The sequence below is a fragment of the Dryobates pubescens genome, chromosome Z, assembly GCF_014839835.1.
Source record: "Dryobates pubescens isolate bDryPub1 chromosome Z, bDryPub1.pri, whole genome shotgun sequence".
In the NCBI taxonomy this organism is placed as follows: Eukaryota; Metazoa; Chordata; class Aves; order Piciformes; family Picidae; genus Dryobates; species Dryobates pubescens.
Genome location: NC_071657.1, coordinates 29,698,274 through 29,718,623, shown reverse-complemented (window position 1 = coordinate 29,718,623; position 20,350 = coordinate 29,698,274). Strand labels below are relative to the sequence as shown.

The window sequence follows — 20,350 nt, the reverse complement described above, 5'->3', positions numbered from 1 at the left end:
GTTGGTACGTAAAAGAGGAGGCAAGGACCACTGAACTTCAAGAATATTGTCGCACAGGTGGAACTCATTGCAGATGTCAACCACTGTCCATGGCCTGAAGACAACTACCATGGCTAGATGAGTACTCAAGGTACAGGAGGACTTTCGGATTCAGACAAACTGACTGAGTATATGTTCTTCTAGCACAGAGGCTTGATACTAATCCTGTTTACAATGTCAGAAGATTTCCATTAAATTACTGGGCTGACATTGTTAGAAAACCGTAGAGGCTCAAGGGAAAAATAACTAGCAGGAACTGATGATCCACGAAGAATTCTGGATCTCCATAAAGAGAAGACATTTCCTCAGAATTCACTGTAAATTCACTCTATGTCTTTCTGTCTAACCTACTTTTCATTCTGTGAGTTTATCTTTCCTCAGGTATGGTAAAATAATTACTTTACTAGTATAAGGAACAGTGTGTCTCACCTAATGAAAATTAATTACCATTTCAATTACATTTGAGAGATGGGGGGAAAGTGGCACAGAGGTCCTAAAGGAGGAACTTCCTATCAGGAATTAAAAATGTGTGATCTGCTCTGATTTTCTCTATTACAAAGGTTCTCAGGAGGAGATCCAAGATTACTTTTGAAAGAACACTATCCAGGTGATTTTCAAAATATTTGTCCAAGCTATCAGCATATGACAAAGCGTTGTATAATACCCATTTTCAACCTTGTACTCAACAATGCAGAATCAGCGGGCCAGATTCATTGTTAAAGTGTTTAGTTATGGAACTTAGCTTCTTTGTAACATGTCTACATTTTTGCCACACAGACAGCCTGGGCACTGAATAATACCTAGTGCAAGCTATCATTCTAACTGACTGCAATAATAATAACACCAGTAGCTGATTTGTGGACTTAGTTCATTTGCTTCTGAAGTTTCCAGTTAAAAGCATTTACATTGAGACCTATAAGAAGGATGTACTAAAGCCATTTGCTTTGATCTTGAAAAATCCTAATACTGTGGATTATTTCTCTGTGAGAATTAACTTCATAGCATTTAGAAAGAGAAACTGGTGCATCCCAGAAGCAAGCCCCATTCTTAGAATTAAATCTCTAAGCCATACCAGCAACCTACTCAGATTTTGTTATCAACTGTCTGGAGGATATATTATGTCTTCATTGATGAGAAACAGAAATACTTATCAGCTAAAAGCAAGTGAGACCGAGGATTCAACAGCTGGTTCACAAATGGACACTCCACAGGACTGTGCTATTAGCTGCTGCCAACTATAGGTGGCCAGCCAGCAACAGACAACTGGTCACATGCCTGTAAAACTGCACAGGAAATCTCAGCCCTGACTTCTCCTAATGTCATAGTGTTTAATCATCCAGACTTTCAATTCAGAGTTGAATTTGTGTGCAAGGAATACCACCAAAAAAACCCAAACCAAAACAAAACAAAACAAAACCCACCAAACACCAAAAAACCACAACCCTAAACAACAGGTGATGCCACAACTTACATTTGAGAAAACTGTCACGTGTCCACATACATGGACTTTTCACATGCAAATGGCCAGCTCTTGTTGTACAATCTGCAAATACATTTTGCAGAAATGCAGTGTTTTACCAAGTACTAGGGGGAAAGATTGGCTTAGAAGCATCAGTTGAGATTAAAAAGAGCAACATAAGGGTTATGTTTTGTACAACATATAAATTTTACAAAATTTTTGCCATAAAGAGAAATTCACTTATTTCAGAGCTTTGTCAAGTTGCTTTTCATATTTTTAAAATTATTTTCAATGTAGAGACAGGTAATGATCTTTGATTTTGGAGGAATTCAGTTTATTGTTGTCTGCAAACACTGGAACTGTGTCAACAGTATCAAGTTGAAACAGGAAACCCACTTGAGCCAGGCTAGAGCTGGACAGTAAAGCACTGTAGTTGTGTGATATGGCCACAGTGAGCACATGATCTGAAGACAGGAACAAAATGTGTGGTAGCTAGGAGTGTGCTGCTCAAGGTGACAAAATATACATAACAGTATACCTTTATCTCTCAGATGTAATCTTTCAGCACATCAAATTGAAATTAATGGTCTGGAAAACACAGCTTGATTTTGTCTGCTAATGTAAAACCTTGTTTATGGTGACAAAGCAAAGTGTTAACAGTCTGGCAAAAGAGAATAGGAACAGAAAAAAATTTAGTTATGTGGATTTCTGCTCCCTGATGCACTGATAATATTTGCAGTTGCCACTAAGGAGCTATATTATCTTTTGTTTTTCTTCTAACATACTTACAAAATGTACAGTATAGGAAAACATTCAGTATAAGACTACAAAGGTTTAACATAATTTTCAATATGCAATCAAATGTGATAGCTGCCCAGCAACCAGTCCTGTCACATCAACTGAAGAATTAGCCTCCTCACGTAGATCTGTATGGGAACCAGAGTTAATTGAATCTATTTTATGTTTATTCAGAATAAAACAAAAGCTGTTTCAGGTCAATAAAAATATTTGGTTTAGCAAAATTTAGATATTTTATCAATTGTCATTTTAACACTTTTTTGGGGGGGTGTGTAATGGAGATAGCAAAAATATATTTCACAAAAGTAAAAATTGTCGTTTCATCTTCTTGTTAATAGTGTATATTCTAAATACATTTCACTCAAAGTTTTTACAACTCCAGAAATTTTCAGACAAACTATGATCTACTTTTTACTGATTTTTCAATACAGTGATAATTCAGAGCTTACTTTCAAACTGTTATTTCACATCTAATACAACTGCAAGTGAAAATGTGCTTTTTTCAGCAAGACCACTGTGGATTGATGATAATATTAGTTTTGACTTAAACAGAGCTTGAGAAAAAATGCTGACACACCATTAAACCAAGAAGACAGATCTCTGAATTGTAGAAGACAAACGAACAAAGATTAACATTATTTTCATTTCTTTCCAGTCACTCAGGAATTTTGGAGACCCCTTATTGCAGTACGATTAGTTTATACAACTCCCAGTAGAAAATTTAAAATAAACATCTTTGAAAACTGAACTAGTAGTTCAGAATAAGATAGGAACTGCTTTTTTTCACTCCTACCACTGTGAAAAAGCATCATTTTCAGATACATTGGCTGGGGTGGGGAGGAGGGGGAAAGTCTGGGAATTAACAGTTACACTGCTAAGGTGCCCAAACTCTTAACAATATAACAATAGAAATATTGTATTTACCATCCACTGCTCTCCAGAAAGATGAAAAATAAATTTATTTCTTTCCTTCTTTGCTTCATCTGACAAATCATGCCTCTTCTGGAGCTGAGGAGTCTTTTCATAAGCGTCCCAAATCTTCTCATCAGTGTCCACAAAGCCATTTTTGAGGTACTTTGATGGAGGAATGCCTTTCTTCCGGCACTCCAGTATGAAATTCCATTCCTGCTTTATCCTGAAATTGTGGAAGGAGGTTTTACATTAATTAGTTGAAACGATATCACACAAGTAGATCACTTTTTATATACAGAGACACACAGAGAGAGAGAGAGAGAGCAAAATCTTAGAGTTATGATTAGATTTTCTATACTTGAATACAGACGTTAGATGAGAAAGATTTCATTTATTGACTACGAAACAGTGACACCGAGGGAATAACAAAAAATCAGAGACTTAGCACACTGTCACAACACCCAGCATCAGTAGTGCCCTTTATCTTGATAGAGAAGGAAATACATTCTCACTGAATGAGTTGTATGTTAACTAAAAATAAGGACCTGTTCGTATATGCAAAATTTTTCCATTTGGAAAAAAAAATATTTTTTGAAAATAAGAGGTTAGAAATATTCCCTTTCCCTTGTCCCTTCTTGTTTAAAAATAATTATCTATTTTAATTTTCGGGTTTTATGCATTATCTTGTAATATCATCTTAGAAGGTGAAGGTAAACATCAAAGTTATTGTATGTCAACTAATTTTACTTCAACTGTCAGTGTATCTTTAGGTATATAACTTCAGGTGCAGATCCAATTTGATATAATTAAGCATTGCCAAAACATATGCTTTAATTTCAGAGAGATTTATTTCAGCTTAGTCAGTTAAGAAACAGATTGATTAATTGAAATAATCCTCCTCTGAGTCTGCAGAGCCCCTTGCATCAGAAATCCGAGGTCACTCTTCAACTGCTAGATTCTTGTGGTACATTTATGTGATCTCTATCCTCTGGCAGAAATTTTAAGCTGTAGGCTTGAAGAAAACTGACAGGTGAAGAGGGGCAGAAAGTTCAGGGTAATGTGCCCCCTGGAGAAAGTAGAACCGGCATGTTCTAGAAAGAGAATCACATGCAGGTTTCCAAAGTTCAAGCAAGAAATAACGCCTGTACACATATTCCCAGCTAAGCACAGGATTTTCTCTAAAATGCCCTAGCATGTTAAGAAGTGGCGTATGAAACATTTTAAGACTCATACAAAAGGAAAAATCAGTTGCAAACTTAGATACCAGAAGCATCCTGATGAAAATAAGAAATTTTGTTGACACCTGTAGCGAGGTATGAGATAGAAACCACAGCACAGAGTATATTTGTGGGAATATCATAGCATAGATTAAATATTATATTTGACTCAATACTATCAAAACAAATCTTAAGCACTCAAAACTCCATACCCAAGCAGGAAGGTACTACTAAGACAGCTATAATCTGCCCAGCACAAATAGACGCACTTACTGAAACCTTAGAGAATCTTAGAAAGGCTTGGAAGCAGAGAGCACAGCAACATCAGGTGACTTCAGCTATTGGCATATAGACAGAACATTGACACACTGCAGACAATACACACTTCTGGAAACTACATGTGACATCAGTGCAGCTAGCCTAAGAGACTGCAAGAGGACCTGATTTAGTTTCACAGAGCTACAGAAAGCCCCCTCTATAATACTGAATTAAGTGGATTCCCATGCAACATCTTTCTAAAGAGACAATAAGGAGAAAACATCTACAAATATTTCAGAAGATGAGCTACTATTAATTGTGAAATTGGATAAAAGTGCAGTTTACCAGCTAAAGTGCTGGCACACTGCATGAAGACACCACAATTTCAGGATACGCTCTAACAATCTCAAGAGGTCTAAAGACCTCTTTCTCCCCTCATTTCCAGAATTCAAAAATAACATTCTCATAGGTAAACTCAAGAAAAGTTAGATGATTTGAGGTGGAGTGGTAAGTGGCTCAACAACAGAGTTCAGAGAGTGGTGATCAGTAGTGCAGAGTCCAGGTAGAGACCTGTGGCCACTGGTGCTCCCCAGGGATCAGTAATGCATCCAGTTTCATCCAGTATCTTCATCAGTGACCTGGATGAGGGGATTGAGTGTACCCTCAAGTTTGCAGAAACTGGGAGGGGTGGCTGACACCCTGTACGAATGTGCTGCCATCCAATGGGATCTGGACAGGCTGGAGGGTGGGGCAAAGGCAAACCTCATGAAGGTCAATAAGGGCAAGTGCAGAGTCTGCATCTCAGGAGGAATTACACCAGGCACCAAAACAGACTAGGGGTTGTCCTGCTGGAAAGCAGCCCCATGGAGAAAGACCTTGGTCTCCTAACGGGCAGCAAGTTATCCATGGGACAGCAATGTGCCCTTGTGGTAAAGAGGGCAAATACCATCCCGGGGTTGCAGCAGGCCTAGATATGTTCTCCTCCCCCTCTATTTTGCCCTAGTGAGACCACACCAAGAATGCTGTGTCCAGTTTTGGGCTCACAAGTGCAAGAGAAACAGGGTTCTACTGGACAGATTCCAATGGAGAGATACATTAAGGGAAAAAAGAGGGTCTACCCTGTTTAGAAGGAAGGAGAGGTTACCCATGGAGTATTTAAGGATGTTGCTAGGTCAGAAAAAAAATTAGAGAGGCAAAAGCCCATTTAGAGCTTAGACTGGCCACTGCTCTGAAGGACAACAAAAAATCCTTCTACAAATGTATTGATGGCAAGAGGAGGGGAAAGGACAACCTTCACTCCTTAATGGACATGGAGGGGAATATAGTAACTAAAGATGAGGAATATAGTAACTAAAGATGAGGAAAAGGCAGAGCTACTTAAGACCTACTTTGCCTCAAATTTTAATAGCAGGATAGGTTGTCTTCTGGACAGCTGGCCTCCTGAGCTGGGAGATGGCATCAGGGAGCAGTAGAGTTCCCCTGTGATCCAGGAGGAAGTAGTTAGAGACCTTCTTAGCCACTTGGATCCCCACAAGTCCAAGGGACCAGATGGGATCTACCCTAGGGTGCTGAGAGAGCTGGCAGATGTGCTGGTCAAGCCACTCTCCACCATTCTTCAACAGTCCTGGCTCACTGGAGATGCCCCAGATGACTGGAAGCTGGCCGACATGATGCCCATCCACAAGAAGGGCCGGTTGGATGAGCCAGGGAATTTCAGACCAGTCAGCTTGACCTCAGTGCCAGGCAAGATGATGGAACAGATCATTTTGAGTGCAATCACACAGCAGTTGCAGGATGGCCAAGGGATCAGGCCCAGCCAGCACGGGTTTAGGAAGGGCAGGTCCTGCCTGACCAACCTGATCTCCTGTGATCAGGTGACCTGCCTGGTGGATGTGGGGAGGCCTGCAGATGTAGTCTACCTGGACCTCAGCAAGGCCTTTTTCACTGTCCCCCACAGCAAACTCCTGGCCAAGCTGTCAGCCTGTGACTTGGACAGCAGCACTCTGTGCTGGGTCAGGAACTGGCTGGAGGGCCGAGCCGAGTGAGTGGTAGTGAATGGTGCCACATCCAGCTGGTAGCCAGTCACCAGTGGTGTCCCCAGGGATCAGTGCTGGGCCCCATCCTGTTCAATATCTTTACTGATGATCTGGACAAGGGGATTGAGTCCATCATCAGTAAATTTGCAAATGACACCAAGCTGGGGTCAGGTGTTGATCTGTTAGAGGGTAGAAGAGCTCTGCAGAGGGACCTTGATAGGCTGGACAGATGGGCAGAGTCCAAGGGCATGAGATTTAACACATCTAAGTGCCGGGTGCTGCACATTGACCACAACAACCCCAGGCAGTGCTACAGGCTGGGGTCAGTGTGGCTGGAGAGTGGCCATGCAGAGAGGGACCTGGGGGTAGTGGTTGATAGTAGGCTGAACATGAACCAGCAGTGTGCCCAGGTGGCCAAGAAGGGCAAAGGCATCCTGGCCTGCATCAGGAATAGTGAGGCCAGCAGGAGCAGGGAAGTCATTGTGCCTCTGTACTCAGCATTGATTAGACCACACCTTGAGTACTGTGTCCAGTTCTGGGCCCTCAGTTTAGGAAAGATGTTGTGTTGCTGGAATGTGTCCCAGAGAAGGGCAACAAAGCCGTTGAGGGTTTGGAGCAGAAGCCCTATGAGGAGAGGCTGAGGGAGCTGGGGTTGCTAAACCTGGAGAAGAGGAGGCTCAAGGGAGACCTTATTGCTCTCTACAACTACCTGAAGGGAGGCTGTAGCCAGGTGGGGATTGGTCTCTTCTCCCAGGCAACCAGCACCAGAACAAGAGGACACAGTCTCAAGCTACACCAGGGGAGGTTTAGGCTGGATGTTAGGAAGAAATTCTTCATAGAAAGAGTGATTGCCCATTGGAATGGGCTGCCCATGGAGCTGGTGGAGTCACCATCGCTGGAAGTGTTTAGAAAGAGACTGGATGGTGCCATGCCTTAGTTGATTAGACAGTGTTAGCCTCGATGCTCTAGCTATTTTCTCTTTTCTTATCTATCCGTTCACTTAAATCAGATGGTACAGAGCTCTTTATCTAATTTCACACTAATAGACAAGTAACATAAACTGTAAAAAAAATAGCTCTCACAATGTATTCATCCCTGTTGCTGCTATTCTATTCTATTCTATTCTATTCTATTCTATTCTATTCTATTCTATTCTATTCTATTCTATTCTATTCTACATGATGGAGAGATGATTAAGAGAGTTGAACATCTCTCCTGTGAAGAGAGAAATAACTGGGGCTGTTAAGACCGGTAGGGCAGACATCCTGGTTGGAGTCTGTTATAGACCACCCAACCAGGAGGATGATGTCGATGAAGCATTCTATAGACAGCTTAAGGCTGTCTCAAGATCTCCTGACCTTGTCCTTATGGGCGACTTCAACCTGCCTGACATCTGCTGGGATCTCAACACAGCAGAGAGGAGGCAGTCTAGGAGGTTCTTAGACTGCATGGAGGACAGCTTCTTATCCCAGGTGCTGCGTGAGCCTACCAGGGGCAAGGCTTTGCTTGACCTCCTCTTCACCAACAGGGAAGGGCTGGTGGGTGATGTGGTGGTCGGAGGCTGTTTAGGGGCCAGTGACCATGAAATAATAGAATTTTCAGTATTCAGTCAAGCTAAGAGGGCCAGCAAGAAGACCTCCACTCTGGACTTCCGGAGGGCGGACTTCAGGTTGCTCAAGGAAACAATTCAGAGGGTTCCTTGGGAGAAAGCCCTTAAAAATAAAGGGGTCCAGGAGGGCTGGACCTGCTTCAAGAAAGAGCTGATGAAGGCTCAGGAGCAGGCTGTGCCAATGTGCTGGAAGAGGAGCCGCCGGGGCAGACGGCCAGCCTGGCTGTGTAATGAACTTTTAATTGAACTAAGGGAAAAAAAGAGGGTGTATCATCTTTGGAAGAAAGGTGAGGCAACCCATGGAATGTTTAAAGAGGTTGCTAGGGCATGTAGGATGAAAATTAGGGAGGCAAAAGCATATTTGGAACTTAAACTGGCCTCTGATGTGAAGGACAACAAAAAGTCCTTCTATAAATATATTAATAGCAAGAGGAAGGGCAGGGACAACCTCCACTCCTTGGTTGACATAGAAGGAAATGTTGTAACACAGGATGAGGAAAAGGCAGAGGTACTTAACACCTTCTTTACCTCAGTTTTTACTACCTGGAAAGAACGTCTACCAGACAGCTGGCCTGCAGAACTGGCAGAGGGAGCCAGGGAGCTGCATGGTTTCCCTTTGTTCCATGAGCAAGTGATAGGAGCTCTCCTCAGCAGCTTGGACCCCCACAAGTCCATGGGACCAGATGGGATCCATCCTAGGGTGCTGAGAGAGCTGGCAGATGAGCTGGCCAAACCACTCTCCATTATTTTTCATCAGTCCTGGCTCACTGGAGAGATCCCAGCTGACTGGAAGCTGGCCAACGTGGTACCCATCCACAAGAAGGGCCGGTTGGATGAGCCAGGGAATTACAGGCCTGTCAGCCTGACCTCAGTGCCAGGAAAGATTATGGAGCAGGTCATCCTGAGTGCAATCACACAACACTTAGAGGATGGCCAAGGGATCAGGCCCAGCCAGCATGGGTTTAGGAAGGGCAGGTCCTGCCTGACCAACCTGATCTCCTTCTATGATCAGGTGACCCGCCTGGTGGATGTGGGGAGGCCTGTGGATGTAGTCTACCTGGACCTCAGCAAGGCCTTTGACACCGTTCCCCATAGCAAGCTCCTGGCCAAGCTGTCAGCCCATGGCTTGGATGGGAGCACACTGCGATGGGTTAGGAACTGGCTGGAGGGCCGAGCCCAGAGAGTGGTAGTGAATGGTGCCACATCCAGCTGGCAGCCAGTCACCAGTGGTGTGCCCCAGGGATCAGTGCTGGGCCCCATGCTCTTTAACATCTTTATTGATGATCTGGACGAGGGCATCGAGTCCATCATCAGTAAATTTGCTGACGACACCAAGCTGGGGGCAGGAGTTGATCTGCTGGAGGGTAGAGAGGCTCTGCAGAGGGACCTCGACAGGCTGGGCAGTTGGGCAGAGTCCAACGGCATGAGATTTAACACATCCAAGTGCCGGGTTCTGCACATTGGCCACAGCAACCCCATGCAGAACTACAGGCTGGGGTCAGAGTGGCTGGAGAGCAGTCAGGCTGAGAGGGACCTGGGGGTGCTGGTCGACGGTAGACTGAACATGAGCCTGCAGTGTGCCCAGGCAGCTAAGAGGGCCAATGGCATCCTGGCCTGCATCAGGAACAGTGTGGCCAGCAGGAGCAGGGAGGTCATTCTGCCCCTGTACACTGCACTGGTTAGGCCGCACCTCGAGTACTGTGTCCAGTTCTGGGCCCCTCAGTTTAGGAAGGATGTTGACTTGCTGGAACGAATCCAGAGAAGAGCAACAAAGTTGGTGAGGGGTTTGGAACATAAGCCCTACGAGGAGAGGCTGAGGGAGCTGGGGTTGCTTAGCCTGGAGAAGAGGAGACTCAGGGGTGACCTTATTACTCTCTACAACTATCTGAAGGGAGGTTGTAGACAGACAGATGTTGGTCTCTTCTCCCAGGCAAGCAGTACCAGAACAAGAGGACACAGTCTCAGGCTGCGCCAGGGGAGGTTCAGGCTGGATGTTAGAAAAAAGTTCTATACAGAAAGAGTGATTGCACATTGGAATGGGCTGCCTGGGGAGGTGGTGGAGTCGCCATCACTGGAGGTTTTTAGGAGAAGACTTGACAGGGTGCTTGGTGCTGTGGGTTAGTTGCTTGGGCGGAGTTGGATTGGTGATGGGTTGGACGCGATGATCTTGAAGGTCTCTTCCAACCTGGTTTATTCTATGTATTCTATGTATTCTATGTATTCTATGTTTAGTCTTGAGAAGAGAAGGCTAAGAGGGGGTCTTATCAATGTCTATAAATATCTGAGGGGTGGGTGTCAGAATGAAGGTGTCAATCTCTTTTTTGTGATGCCCAGTGGTAGGACATGGAACAATGGGTGCAAACTGGAACACAGAAGATTCTGCCTCAACATGAGGAGACACTTCTTTATGGAGAAGATGATGGAGCACTTAGACTGCCCAGATAGGTGATAGAGTCTCTTTCCCTAGAGACCTTCAAAACCCACCTGGGTGCTTTCCTGGTGGCCTGCCCTAGGTTGTTCTGCTTTGTCAGTGGGGTTAGTCAATGATCTCTAAAGGTCCCTTTCAATCCCTAACACTCTGTGATTCTGTGAATATATAATGAAATTGGTGTTTAAATGAAGAAATGAGAAGGCGGTATATGCTGTGATAAATTAAATGTAAGAACACCCCAAAAAAAGTACGCTCAAGGAAGAGTCTACCACCAACACATAATGACCCAACCACTTTTCTGAAATTAATAACAAGGAGAAGCACATAGGTTAGATCAGACACTGCTCTTTACCCTATTTTGTAATCCCTCAACATAATGCATCTGCCCACTTATGAGCAGCCTTTCCCAAGGTTCAGATTCAGGCCAGTTTTGTATTGTATGTTTACCAATGATCTGGACAAGGGTGTACCCTCAGTAAGTTTGCTGATGAAACCAAACTGAGTGGAAGTGTTGATCCACTCAAGCATAGGAAGGCTCTACAGAGGGACCTGGACAGGCTGAATCAATGGGCCAGTTGTATAACATTCAGTAAGGCTCACAAGAACCCCATGCAATTGTACAAGGTTGAGGACGAGTGGCTGGAAAGCTGCCCAGTGGAAAAGGACCTGGGGGTGTTGATCAACAGCCAACTGAATGCGAGTCAGCAGTATGCCCAGTTGGCCAAGATGGCCAACACATCCTGGATTGTATCAGGAACAGTGTGGCCAGAAGGAGTAGGGAAGTGATTATGCCCCCATACTCAGCATTGATGAGGCTGCACATTGAATACTATGTTCAGTTTTGGGTCAGATGCTGCAAGAAAGACATTTAAGTGATGGAACACATGCAAAGAAGGGCAGGAAAGCTCGTGAACATTTAGTGCACAAGTGTTATAAGGAGTGGCTTAGGGAACTGTGGTTGTTTAGTCTGGAGAAGAAGAGGCTTTCTTTACAGCTAAAAGGAGGCTGTAGTGAGGTAGGAGTTGGTCTCTTCTCCCAAGTAACAAGCAGCAGGATGAAAGGAAATGGGGAAAGTTTATATTGGATATTAAGATAAAATGTTGTCACTGAAAGAGTGATAAAGCTTTGGAACAGGCTGCCAAAGGAAGTGGTGGAAGTGTGGGGCATTTAGGGACATGGTTTAGTGGTGGATTTGATAGTATTAAGTTAATGGTTAAACCAAATGGCCTTGAAGGCCTTTTCCAACATTAATGATTCTATCTGATAATTCTATCTGGTACAGAGAGACATCAAAGTACCTGATTGCACTAGGCAGCCCTAACAAAGGGTGTCCCCACATCTAGATTCTGGAAATTCTCCAGTGACAGAATTTTCCATACCAGCAGACACAAAATTAAGGGCTGAAGCACCTTTTTCAGATGCTGCCAATTCTTTTATTCTAAAATTTTATAAATAATCCTAGCTTTACTTTCAATGCTGTACTACTATTTCTCACATTCTCCTTTAGTCCTTCACATACATCTTCTCTTCTCCTCTGTAAAGCTTAACTCTGCATTATTGCCCTCTCATTTCCATGGAATTCCTTCATTTTCTACCAAAGCAATAAATACTTGGTCTCAGTATAACTCTCAGTGCACAATGCACTGAAAAGGCTTTTCCCAAGATGCTTTTTGTGTATTCATTGCACTTCACCTATGCACAAAAAATGTCTGATTCACTCCCATGAGTACAAGTTCTAAGAACAGTACAAACTCAACAGACAGAAGAGGTCAAGAATGTCTAACTCTTGACACCTCTCAGTGCTGGGTCTGTCTGGTACGCCCCATGAACATGAAAGTAGAAGGCCCAGATGTAAAATTTTACTCTCTCACAACACGGAATATAGAAAATGCCAAGCTACAATAAGTTGAAAGAATAAACATCCCTCTGCCACTTTATTGATAATGTGTACAAAACATAAGTCTCAGGAGGTCACGACACATTGCTAGCCAATTAAAGTAAAATGCACAAACTGGGGAAAACCAAACCAAACCAAACCAAACCAAACCAAACCAAATCATTAATCAAATCTGTTAAAGAAGTGTTGACCTTTGGGGGGGGGGGGGAGAGGGAAAGAAAGAAAGAAAGAAAGAAAGAGAGAAAGAAAGAAAGAGAGAAAGAGAGAAAGAGAGAAAGAAAGAAAGAAAGAAAGAAAGAAAGAAAGAAAGAAAGAAAGAAAGAAAGAAAGAAAGAAAGAAAGAAAGAAAGAAAGAAAGAAAGAAAGAAAGAAAAAGAAAGAAAGAAAGAAAGAGAGAAAGAGAGAAAGAGAGAAAGAGAGAAAGAAAGAAAGAAAGAAAGAAAGAAAGAAAGAAAGAAAGAAAGAAAGAAAGAAAAGGAAAACAGGCATTAAGAATTAAATATGATGAGGTATTTAACACAGATACCGTTCACTGATGTGGAAATCCTGTCCTTTTTTTTTTTTTTTTTTAACTCATACTTTAAATTATGGCAACATGCTCCTAAAGAACACTTGTTTGTAGTCATCAGGCTAAGTACATGCACATTTTGGACAGGTAGAAAGTGACTAATAATGCAGGAACATGCATAATTTTGTATAGTACATCTCATAATGAAAAATATATACAAATATATAGTCCAAAGGCAGAATGTGTAACTTACAACCACCACTTGTACCCTTGTGGTGCACACTAACCAAATGAATCAGTAGAATCCTTCCTGGCCTGGAGGTGCAATGCACATCAAGCTCACACGTATCATTAAATTGGAGAGGTGTAATTTGCAGCTTACAGTTGAGATGAAATTGAAGGTTCTGTTTGGCTACAAGTCTCTCATTCAGCCCTGTCATTGTCAAAAAAATTAAGATCATGGTTCTTCTTAAAGGATCTGTATGAAAACAAAGACCTTTTTAAGTCTTCCTTTGATGAAAACCCTCAAATAAAACAGAATTACCACCATATTTGTCATGTGTGGAGGCTATTTTGTGAATCTTGAGGAAAGACAGAAAACCAGGAAAACAGATTGCACTGGCCATGCCTCTATGTTCTGTTCTGGGGGCTCCATGACAAAAAGGACATTGAGGTGCTGGAGCATATCCAGAGAAAGGTAATGAGGCCCATGAAGAGCCTGGAGCACATGGTCTACTATGAGCATCTGAGGGAACTGAGGTTGTTCAGTCTAGAGAAGAGGCTGAGGGGAGACCTCATTGTGCTCTACAAGTACCAGCCTCTTCTCTTTGGTGTCAAGTGAAAAAACTAGGGAAAACAGTTTTAAGCTGTGCCAGGGGAAGTTCAGGCTGAATGTTAGGAAATGAATGAATGAATGACAGGATTATCAAGCATTGGAATGATCTGCCCAGGGCAGTGATGGGATCACCATTCCTGGAGGTGTTTAAGCAGCATGTGGACCTGGTGCTTAGGGACATGTTTTAGTATTGACTGTTCAGTACTGGGTGGAAGGATGGACTGGATGATCTTTGAGGTCTCTTCCAACCAGACGTATACTGTGATTCTAAGACACACACACAAGAAAAAAAAAAGTCATGCACACAAATTAAATCAGCCTTTAAATACACAAATAAACATCTAGAGATATTAAATTTCCTTTAACTTTAACAGTTCCTGAGATTTCCAGGAACTTTAATGATTCCTGGGAATCCAGGACCAAATTTTCACACATGATAAATAAGTTGGTTACAAAACCACAGCCTTTTTAAAGTTTATGTTTTCCAATACTATTCAACAATAAAATATTTTTATCTACTAAAGTGTGACCAAACAGTTACTGTCAGATTAAAGAAACAACTATTATTATCAATATTTGAAAAATCAGTGTTAGCTAAGCCAAGCCTAATTTAGGTGAGAGCATGAGAACAAACCAAGAATTTTTTCTGGACGTAGGACCCAGATAAGATTTAAGATTCCAAATCAGCTAACTAGTCCACTATTTCCCACTTCAATCATACAGATAATCCAATTCATTTTTATTAAGTCTGCATGCTGCTTATGTTTGTTCGGGAAAAAAATTTAAAGTTGTACTTCATACCTTCATATCACAAAAAACATGCCTGTTGTTAAAGCATACTGTAAATGGTATCGAGGAAATGTTAATTCTGGCAAGTTATTTCCCAATATATTGCTAGTTTTAAGAAAGCTTTCAAGACAATGCACTGCAGAACTACAGGGATGAAACAGAATCAACAGGAAAATGGAATATTCAACTATTTCCATTTCAGTTAGTGCTGAACTTGTCTTTAGATAATTGTTCCCCAAACACTACTTCACTGTTGGAATATATCTGCAGCAAAGAGATTTACCAACATCAATTTAATTTTTTTTATTATAAATCTTTGCCTTCAAGGATATGGGATTTCCTCACTTGTCATTTTACATTCTCCAACAAAGTTAGGGAGGTCTTGAGGAAAAGCTGTCCATTTTAGGTGAAGAAAGGATGTTTCATTAGATGGCACTGTTTCCCCTAAATCAGGACTGAAGAAATACACAGGAGGCTGCATGGTGACACCAGTTTAGTACTCAAAATCATTAGCAGCATAGGATCATTAAATAATTCTAAGGAGCTTTTATAGGAGCAGTACAGCTAAACTGGAGCTCAGCCCAGACTCATATTCCTGATGGACAAGTAACATTTTCTTCAAATTCAAATGGACTGATTTCTTTTCAGTCCCTCTGCCATACTCTTTGTTGTTGTGAAGGATTATGGCTGAGCTGTAGCTTTCATCTTTCAACACATTTGCATGCACTGTATTAGATGTATTAGATGCAAGATCTGTATGCACAAATGTCTAGCAACAAAGGTAAACAACAAGTGGTTACAAGTGCTACAGATCTACTCCCAACTTGTCACCTACAATTTGTGTTTGGGGCTGAGAGTAAGTCTAAGTTTTAGTCTTGCTTAGAAGAATTTTGGAGAATAAATATAAATAAAATAAATAAAACCTTAGTTCAGGTAAAAGTAGAATTATAACATTGAAGTTTGACAGAGATAGAAATCAATCTGTTTTATTAAACAAACATACAACTTCTTAGGGAAAAAAATAAAAGGTCATTGTCTGGCTGTAGAGTGGAAGCTTTCTGACTTTTAATATTCTAATCAGAAAAGTAATGCATGTACATTTAGCCTGACAGACCTTGAGAGGAAATTTTTGGAGGAGAGACACACTAGAAGAGATGGTTGAACAAACTGTTATCTTTGCTGCATGTTTGATTGGTGGACCTAGGAGGTTGTGCCATGTCACAAGCAAAGATTTAGATCGCTAATCTGGGCAAACAGTTCTGACATTCCCTCACTTGAATGCTTAGCTTTTCAGCCTTCAATTGCTACCTTACCTGCTTTTCACAGAGAGCACAAACATGTTGCAATCCTTAAAAAAAGAAAGGGGGGGGGGGGGGGGGGGGGGGGGGAGGCATTAAAGCGAAATTATATTATTTCTACACAACACTGTACTGTTTCTTTCTTTTGTACTCTGTTAATGGTTTATGCATCTCCCCTAGAATTAGAGGTTCCTTAAACTGTCAAACTTCCATGGTCTCACAACACCTAAGTGGAAGCAGAGGACTTAATTAACTCCATTCAAAGTAATCTGACACCAGTCTCTCAGAGGGACTGATACCAGCTTCTCACATTCTGAGTAGACTGTTCTCCAGAATCAGCCTTCACTGGCCAGCTGCTTAAACATAGGTTCTAGACCTGTACATTCTCAACATTTTTACAATATATCATCATTAATAAAGACACCGTTCAAGTTTTGCATTTGTTGTGAGGTTTTGTAAGAGGAAACGAAGAGAATTATCTTACATGTAACTGCTTACTGACACTGCATGAACTAAACTACCTTGCTTCAAGGTAAGCAGAATGTTCCTTAGAGGCTAATTGAGAGTTTTGACTCAAATAATACGTACTACATTTCATGACTTATTATCAGGTGATTTTACAAAGCAATACAGATGATAAGGAACTGCACAATCTCAAAGGCATTAGTGAATCGTATGTTCTTCAACCACAAGAGCCTGAGCAGGTCTTGTTCCAAACTCATCTCTTAATGAGTATATTGGCAAAGCAACTCAATTTCAGCCCTGCTTGGGAATCCACTCTGTCAGATGGCAAAAGTGACTATCTAGAATCTGAAATACAAGAATGTATTTCTCAGTTCTGGAAAATAACCTTCTTTGAATAGCTTTTTTGGAATCTTTTCCAAAATACTTTCTTATCAAAAACTTAACAATAAGTATTAGTATTTATTTTGACAGACCTACCTGACAGTGATAAAATTGTAATTTCCAAGAAGACCACCAAACTTTAGTCAAACACACAACTCCCTAGAATTCTGACATTTATTTCTACAGGGAAACACTCTTTCTATTAAGCATTTCATTATAACTACAAATTTACCTATACTTTTCAGCTAATAGCAAGCACAATCCTGTACTATTTTTGCCTAATCTTTGGAAGCACTAAAAAGTATCTATGACATAACTTGTGATGTGTCTTTCATGTTCTAAAGGACAGTGGTTACTGTATACCTCATAAAACAAAGACACTGGATTTTTGTATGGAATTCAACATTTTAATACCAATATTTGTATTACTTTTACCATTATTGCAACAGCTTTATCCATTCTATGAGGCCTGCGTCATAAGCATGAACAGGAACTCTGCTGTTCACTTTGGCAGATGAATACTGATCACTCATATTCAGGAAGCAATGCCTGATGCATTTCCATGTCTTTCCAGGAGTTCCAAAAGGAATAGGACTAACTGAAAAGTAATCTGATTGAATAAAGATGTGCAACGAGACAAAGTACCATATGGAAACTGCAAGCTCAAGGAAGAAAACAAAAATCCTTCGTAAAAGCTGAAAGTGCATTTGGAACATTTCACTTCCCTGCATCATGTTCAAATTCCCCATCTCCATTTGGTGCAGGAAGATAACAGAATGAATTTGGGCCTCATTAGTGGAAAAGAGCGGAACAGGTGGTCAAGCTCCACTCTCTCAGCTCTTTCATTCAGGGGTGACTACAGACAAATAGCCATAGGCAGAAACACCAGTGAGACTCATATTCTGAAAATTTGTTTTCCTGGAAAATACAAGTCACAGTAACAAATGAGGCTTATAAGTCAATATGCTACTAATAAAAAATATGTGAGCTGAAATTAGCTCCATAGAGCACATAAGTTTACCCTTTTCCCCCCATTCATACAGAAGTTCACTGTGCCTGGTGCTTCTGGTTTGCTTTCATACTAATGAATTCAGGAGTTAAAATCTGCACCACAGAAAACCAAAAACCAAACAAAACATGCCAAGAGGATGCTGACACTTAGGCCCACTTTGGGACTGAACTTCCAACAATTATGAAGATGACTGCATGCAGCATTAGAAGCTATGGGTGTGAATTCCTAGGCATAATGTTCCTTTGAACAAGGCAGCTGCAGTGGCACCCCAAGAGCCACTAGCAGACATAGAAAGCATTAGACAATCATCTGCTTTATTTGTATAGGAACCGTACAAACACACTTCTTAATATAAGGTTTGTTCAAGTTTCATTTCAAATCCTTTCACCTCTCACTTACACAACAGCAAAGCTTTTCTTATCAGTCAGCCCATACCAAAAAAAATAAAGCTACCCTTGCTAGAGAATTAGTCTGATGTACAAACTCTTCTTTTATTTTTTTTCTTTTTCTGGTTAGGATTATGGATTTTAAAGCAGGCTTTGGGTAAAAACAGGAGAACTGAGACTGTAAATATGGGTATTTTGAGAAGAAGGGTCTTGCAAAAAGGGAAGTCAGACTGCGTATTACCCTGGTCTTCTCTAGACCAGCTGTTCTGTTGTCCATGTAGATGCAGCAGTAGCAAGAATATTGCTTAAAGAAACAATAAATTAAATATAATCAGAATAGTAATGTGATTAGTGGATGTAAGGATTATAAACAATACTCTCTTTAATACTTGGACAAGAAAAAGATTCTGATGATTCTTTTATTCTATTCTCTCTGTCCTATACAGAAAAAAATAATGTATCCATTTATTTAATTCTTTTTGTTTCTCCTATCAGTTCAAAAAGACATAAAATATTTCAGTGTAATGATTTTTTGAGCATGTTTTCAGGAATCCATAATAAAAGGCCATACTTTCATATATTATACAAAAAATAGAATGGTACAAAATGTGGTATTTTCCCCTTCAAATTAAATCTACACAATTAGACAAATAAATGCACCACTAGTCAATCACAATTTACATAAGAAAGGACAGGGGCTAATGAAATTCAAGCATAGCTTGTGCTGCATTTCTGTTACAATCACCTGAGGAAAGAAGATGAGAAACCAGTGAAGCAAAATTAAAAAAAAAAAAAAGTTGGCTCATCTCCTATGCTTAGTCTATGGCAACATTAGTAGATAATAATAATGGATTCAGTTAAAATGAACATCAGAAAAGTTGGCTTACTTCTCCAATGAGCTTTTTTCTAATCTTTCTTTCTCTTTCTTCTGACGTTCTTTGCTTTCCTTAACTCGAGTTTCCCACAGTCCTCTTATGACAGAGAAGTCAAATATTATCACCTGGTGCCCCATAGTGTCGACATTAATCTTTTCCTGCAAGTACAAGCCATCACAAATACTTCAGGAAAGAAACAATGAGGAAAAATAAGTAACTAAATGATCATGTTTCATTAAAATTATCTGGGAAAAAAGGCTGAAGTCAATAAGAAATAAATATATATATATATATACAGATAAACATAGCACACTTTCTGTCTTACCTAATCTGTCTAGGGTTTTGTGCTGGCAGTAATCAATGTGGCTTACAGATGACTTCTATGAAAACTGATAAATCTTGAGGTTTTTGTATTCCTTGCACTTTTCTTCTTCCAAAACAAAGACACATTTGCAAACATATAGTCATTTTGTTAAGAAATACTGATTAACATAACTTTAAAGACACTGATTTTTTAACAACTTAAACAAAATTAATATTAAAACAAGAGCACAGAAAGAATTCACTGATCATAGACCATACAAACACCCTTGGACGCGATGATCTTGAAGGTCTCTTCGAACCTGGTTTATTCTATGTATTCTATTCTATGTATTCATCTTAGGTTCCACGTATTGATCTTTAGGCACTCTCAGACACCCTGTAACAGTGGAATTTGTGAGTTTCCAGTGTTTTCATAAGGGGATGCTTATCTGTGAAAGGCATTGAAAGACCTGCCATGTAACACAGAGCAAAAACTTAGTTAAGGCAGAAGTAAGGTGAGGGATTTGTGAACACATGATACCCATCTGTAGAATTGTATGTAGAATGTATGTGTACAATTACCTTTCAACAGTCAAAGGCTTGGCATCAATGTATTAGGTGCTGTGTAAGTGAGAACTGTGCTGAACTGTACTTTAACATAACAAACTTTCCATACTTGGTTAAAGCCACAGAAGCACCTTGCAGGATTCACACCACTGCTGAAATCCGTAACAAATCTATTATTCCCATTAGCAGGTATGGTGTTAAAAGTATGTAGGACCCTGTGTGAACGTCTCACCCTTTCACTCAAGGAATATACCATGCTGTAGTATCTTCCATAA

The 20,350-nt window shown here is 40.8% G+C and overlaps 1 protein-coding gene across 1 annotated transcript in view; it reads right to left on the bottom strand.

Annotated features, from left to right (window-relative positions):
* Positions 1 to 19,353, bottom strand: part of LRRC2 (leucine rich repeat containing 2) — a 65,377-nt gene extending 46,024 nt beyond the window's left edge. The window contains exons 1-2 of the mRNA XM_054177754.1: positions 19,218 to 19,353; positions 3,221 to 3,431 (exon numbers count right to left, since the gene is read on the bottom strand). Of these exons, the coding sequence (XP_054033729.1) occupies positions 3,221 to 3,431; positions 19,218 to 19,342 (336 nt within the window). The 5' untranslated portion in view covers positions 19,343 to 19,353. The remainder of the gene's footprint in view (positions 1 to 3,220; positions 3,432 to 19,217) is intronic.
* Between the last annotated feature and the right edge of the window lie 997 nt (positions 19,354 to 20,350).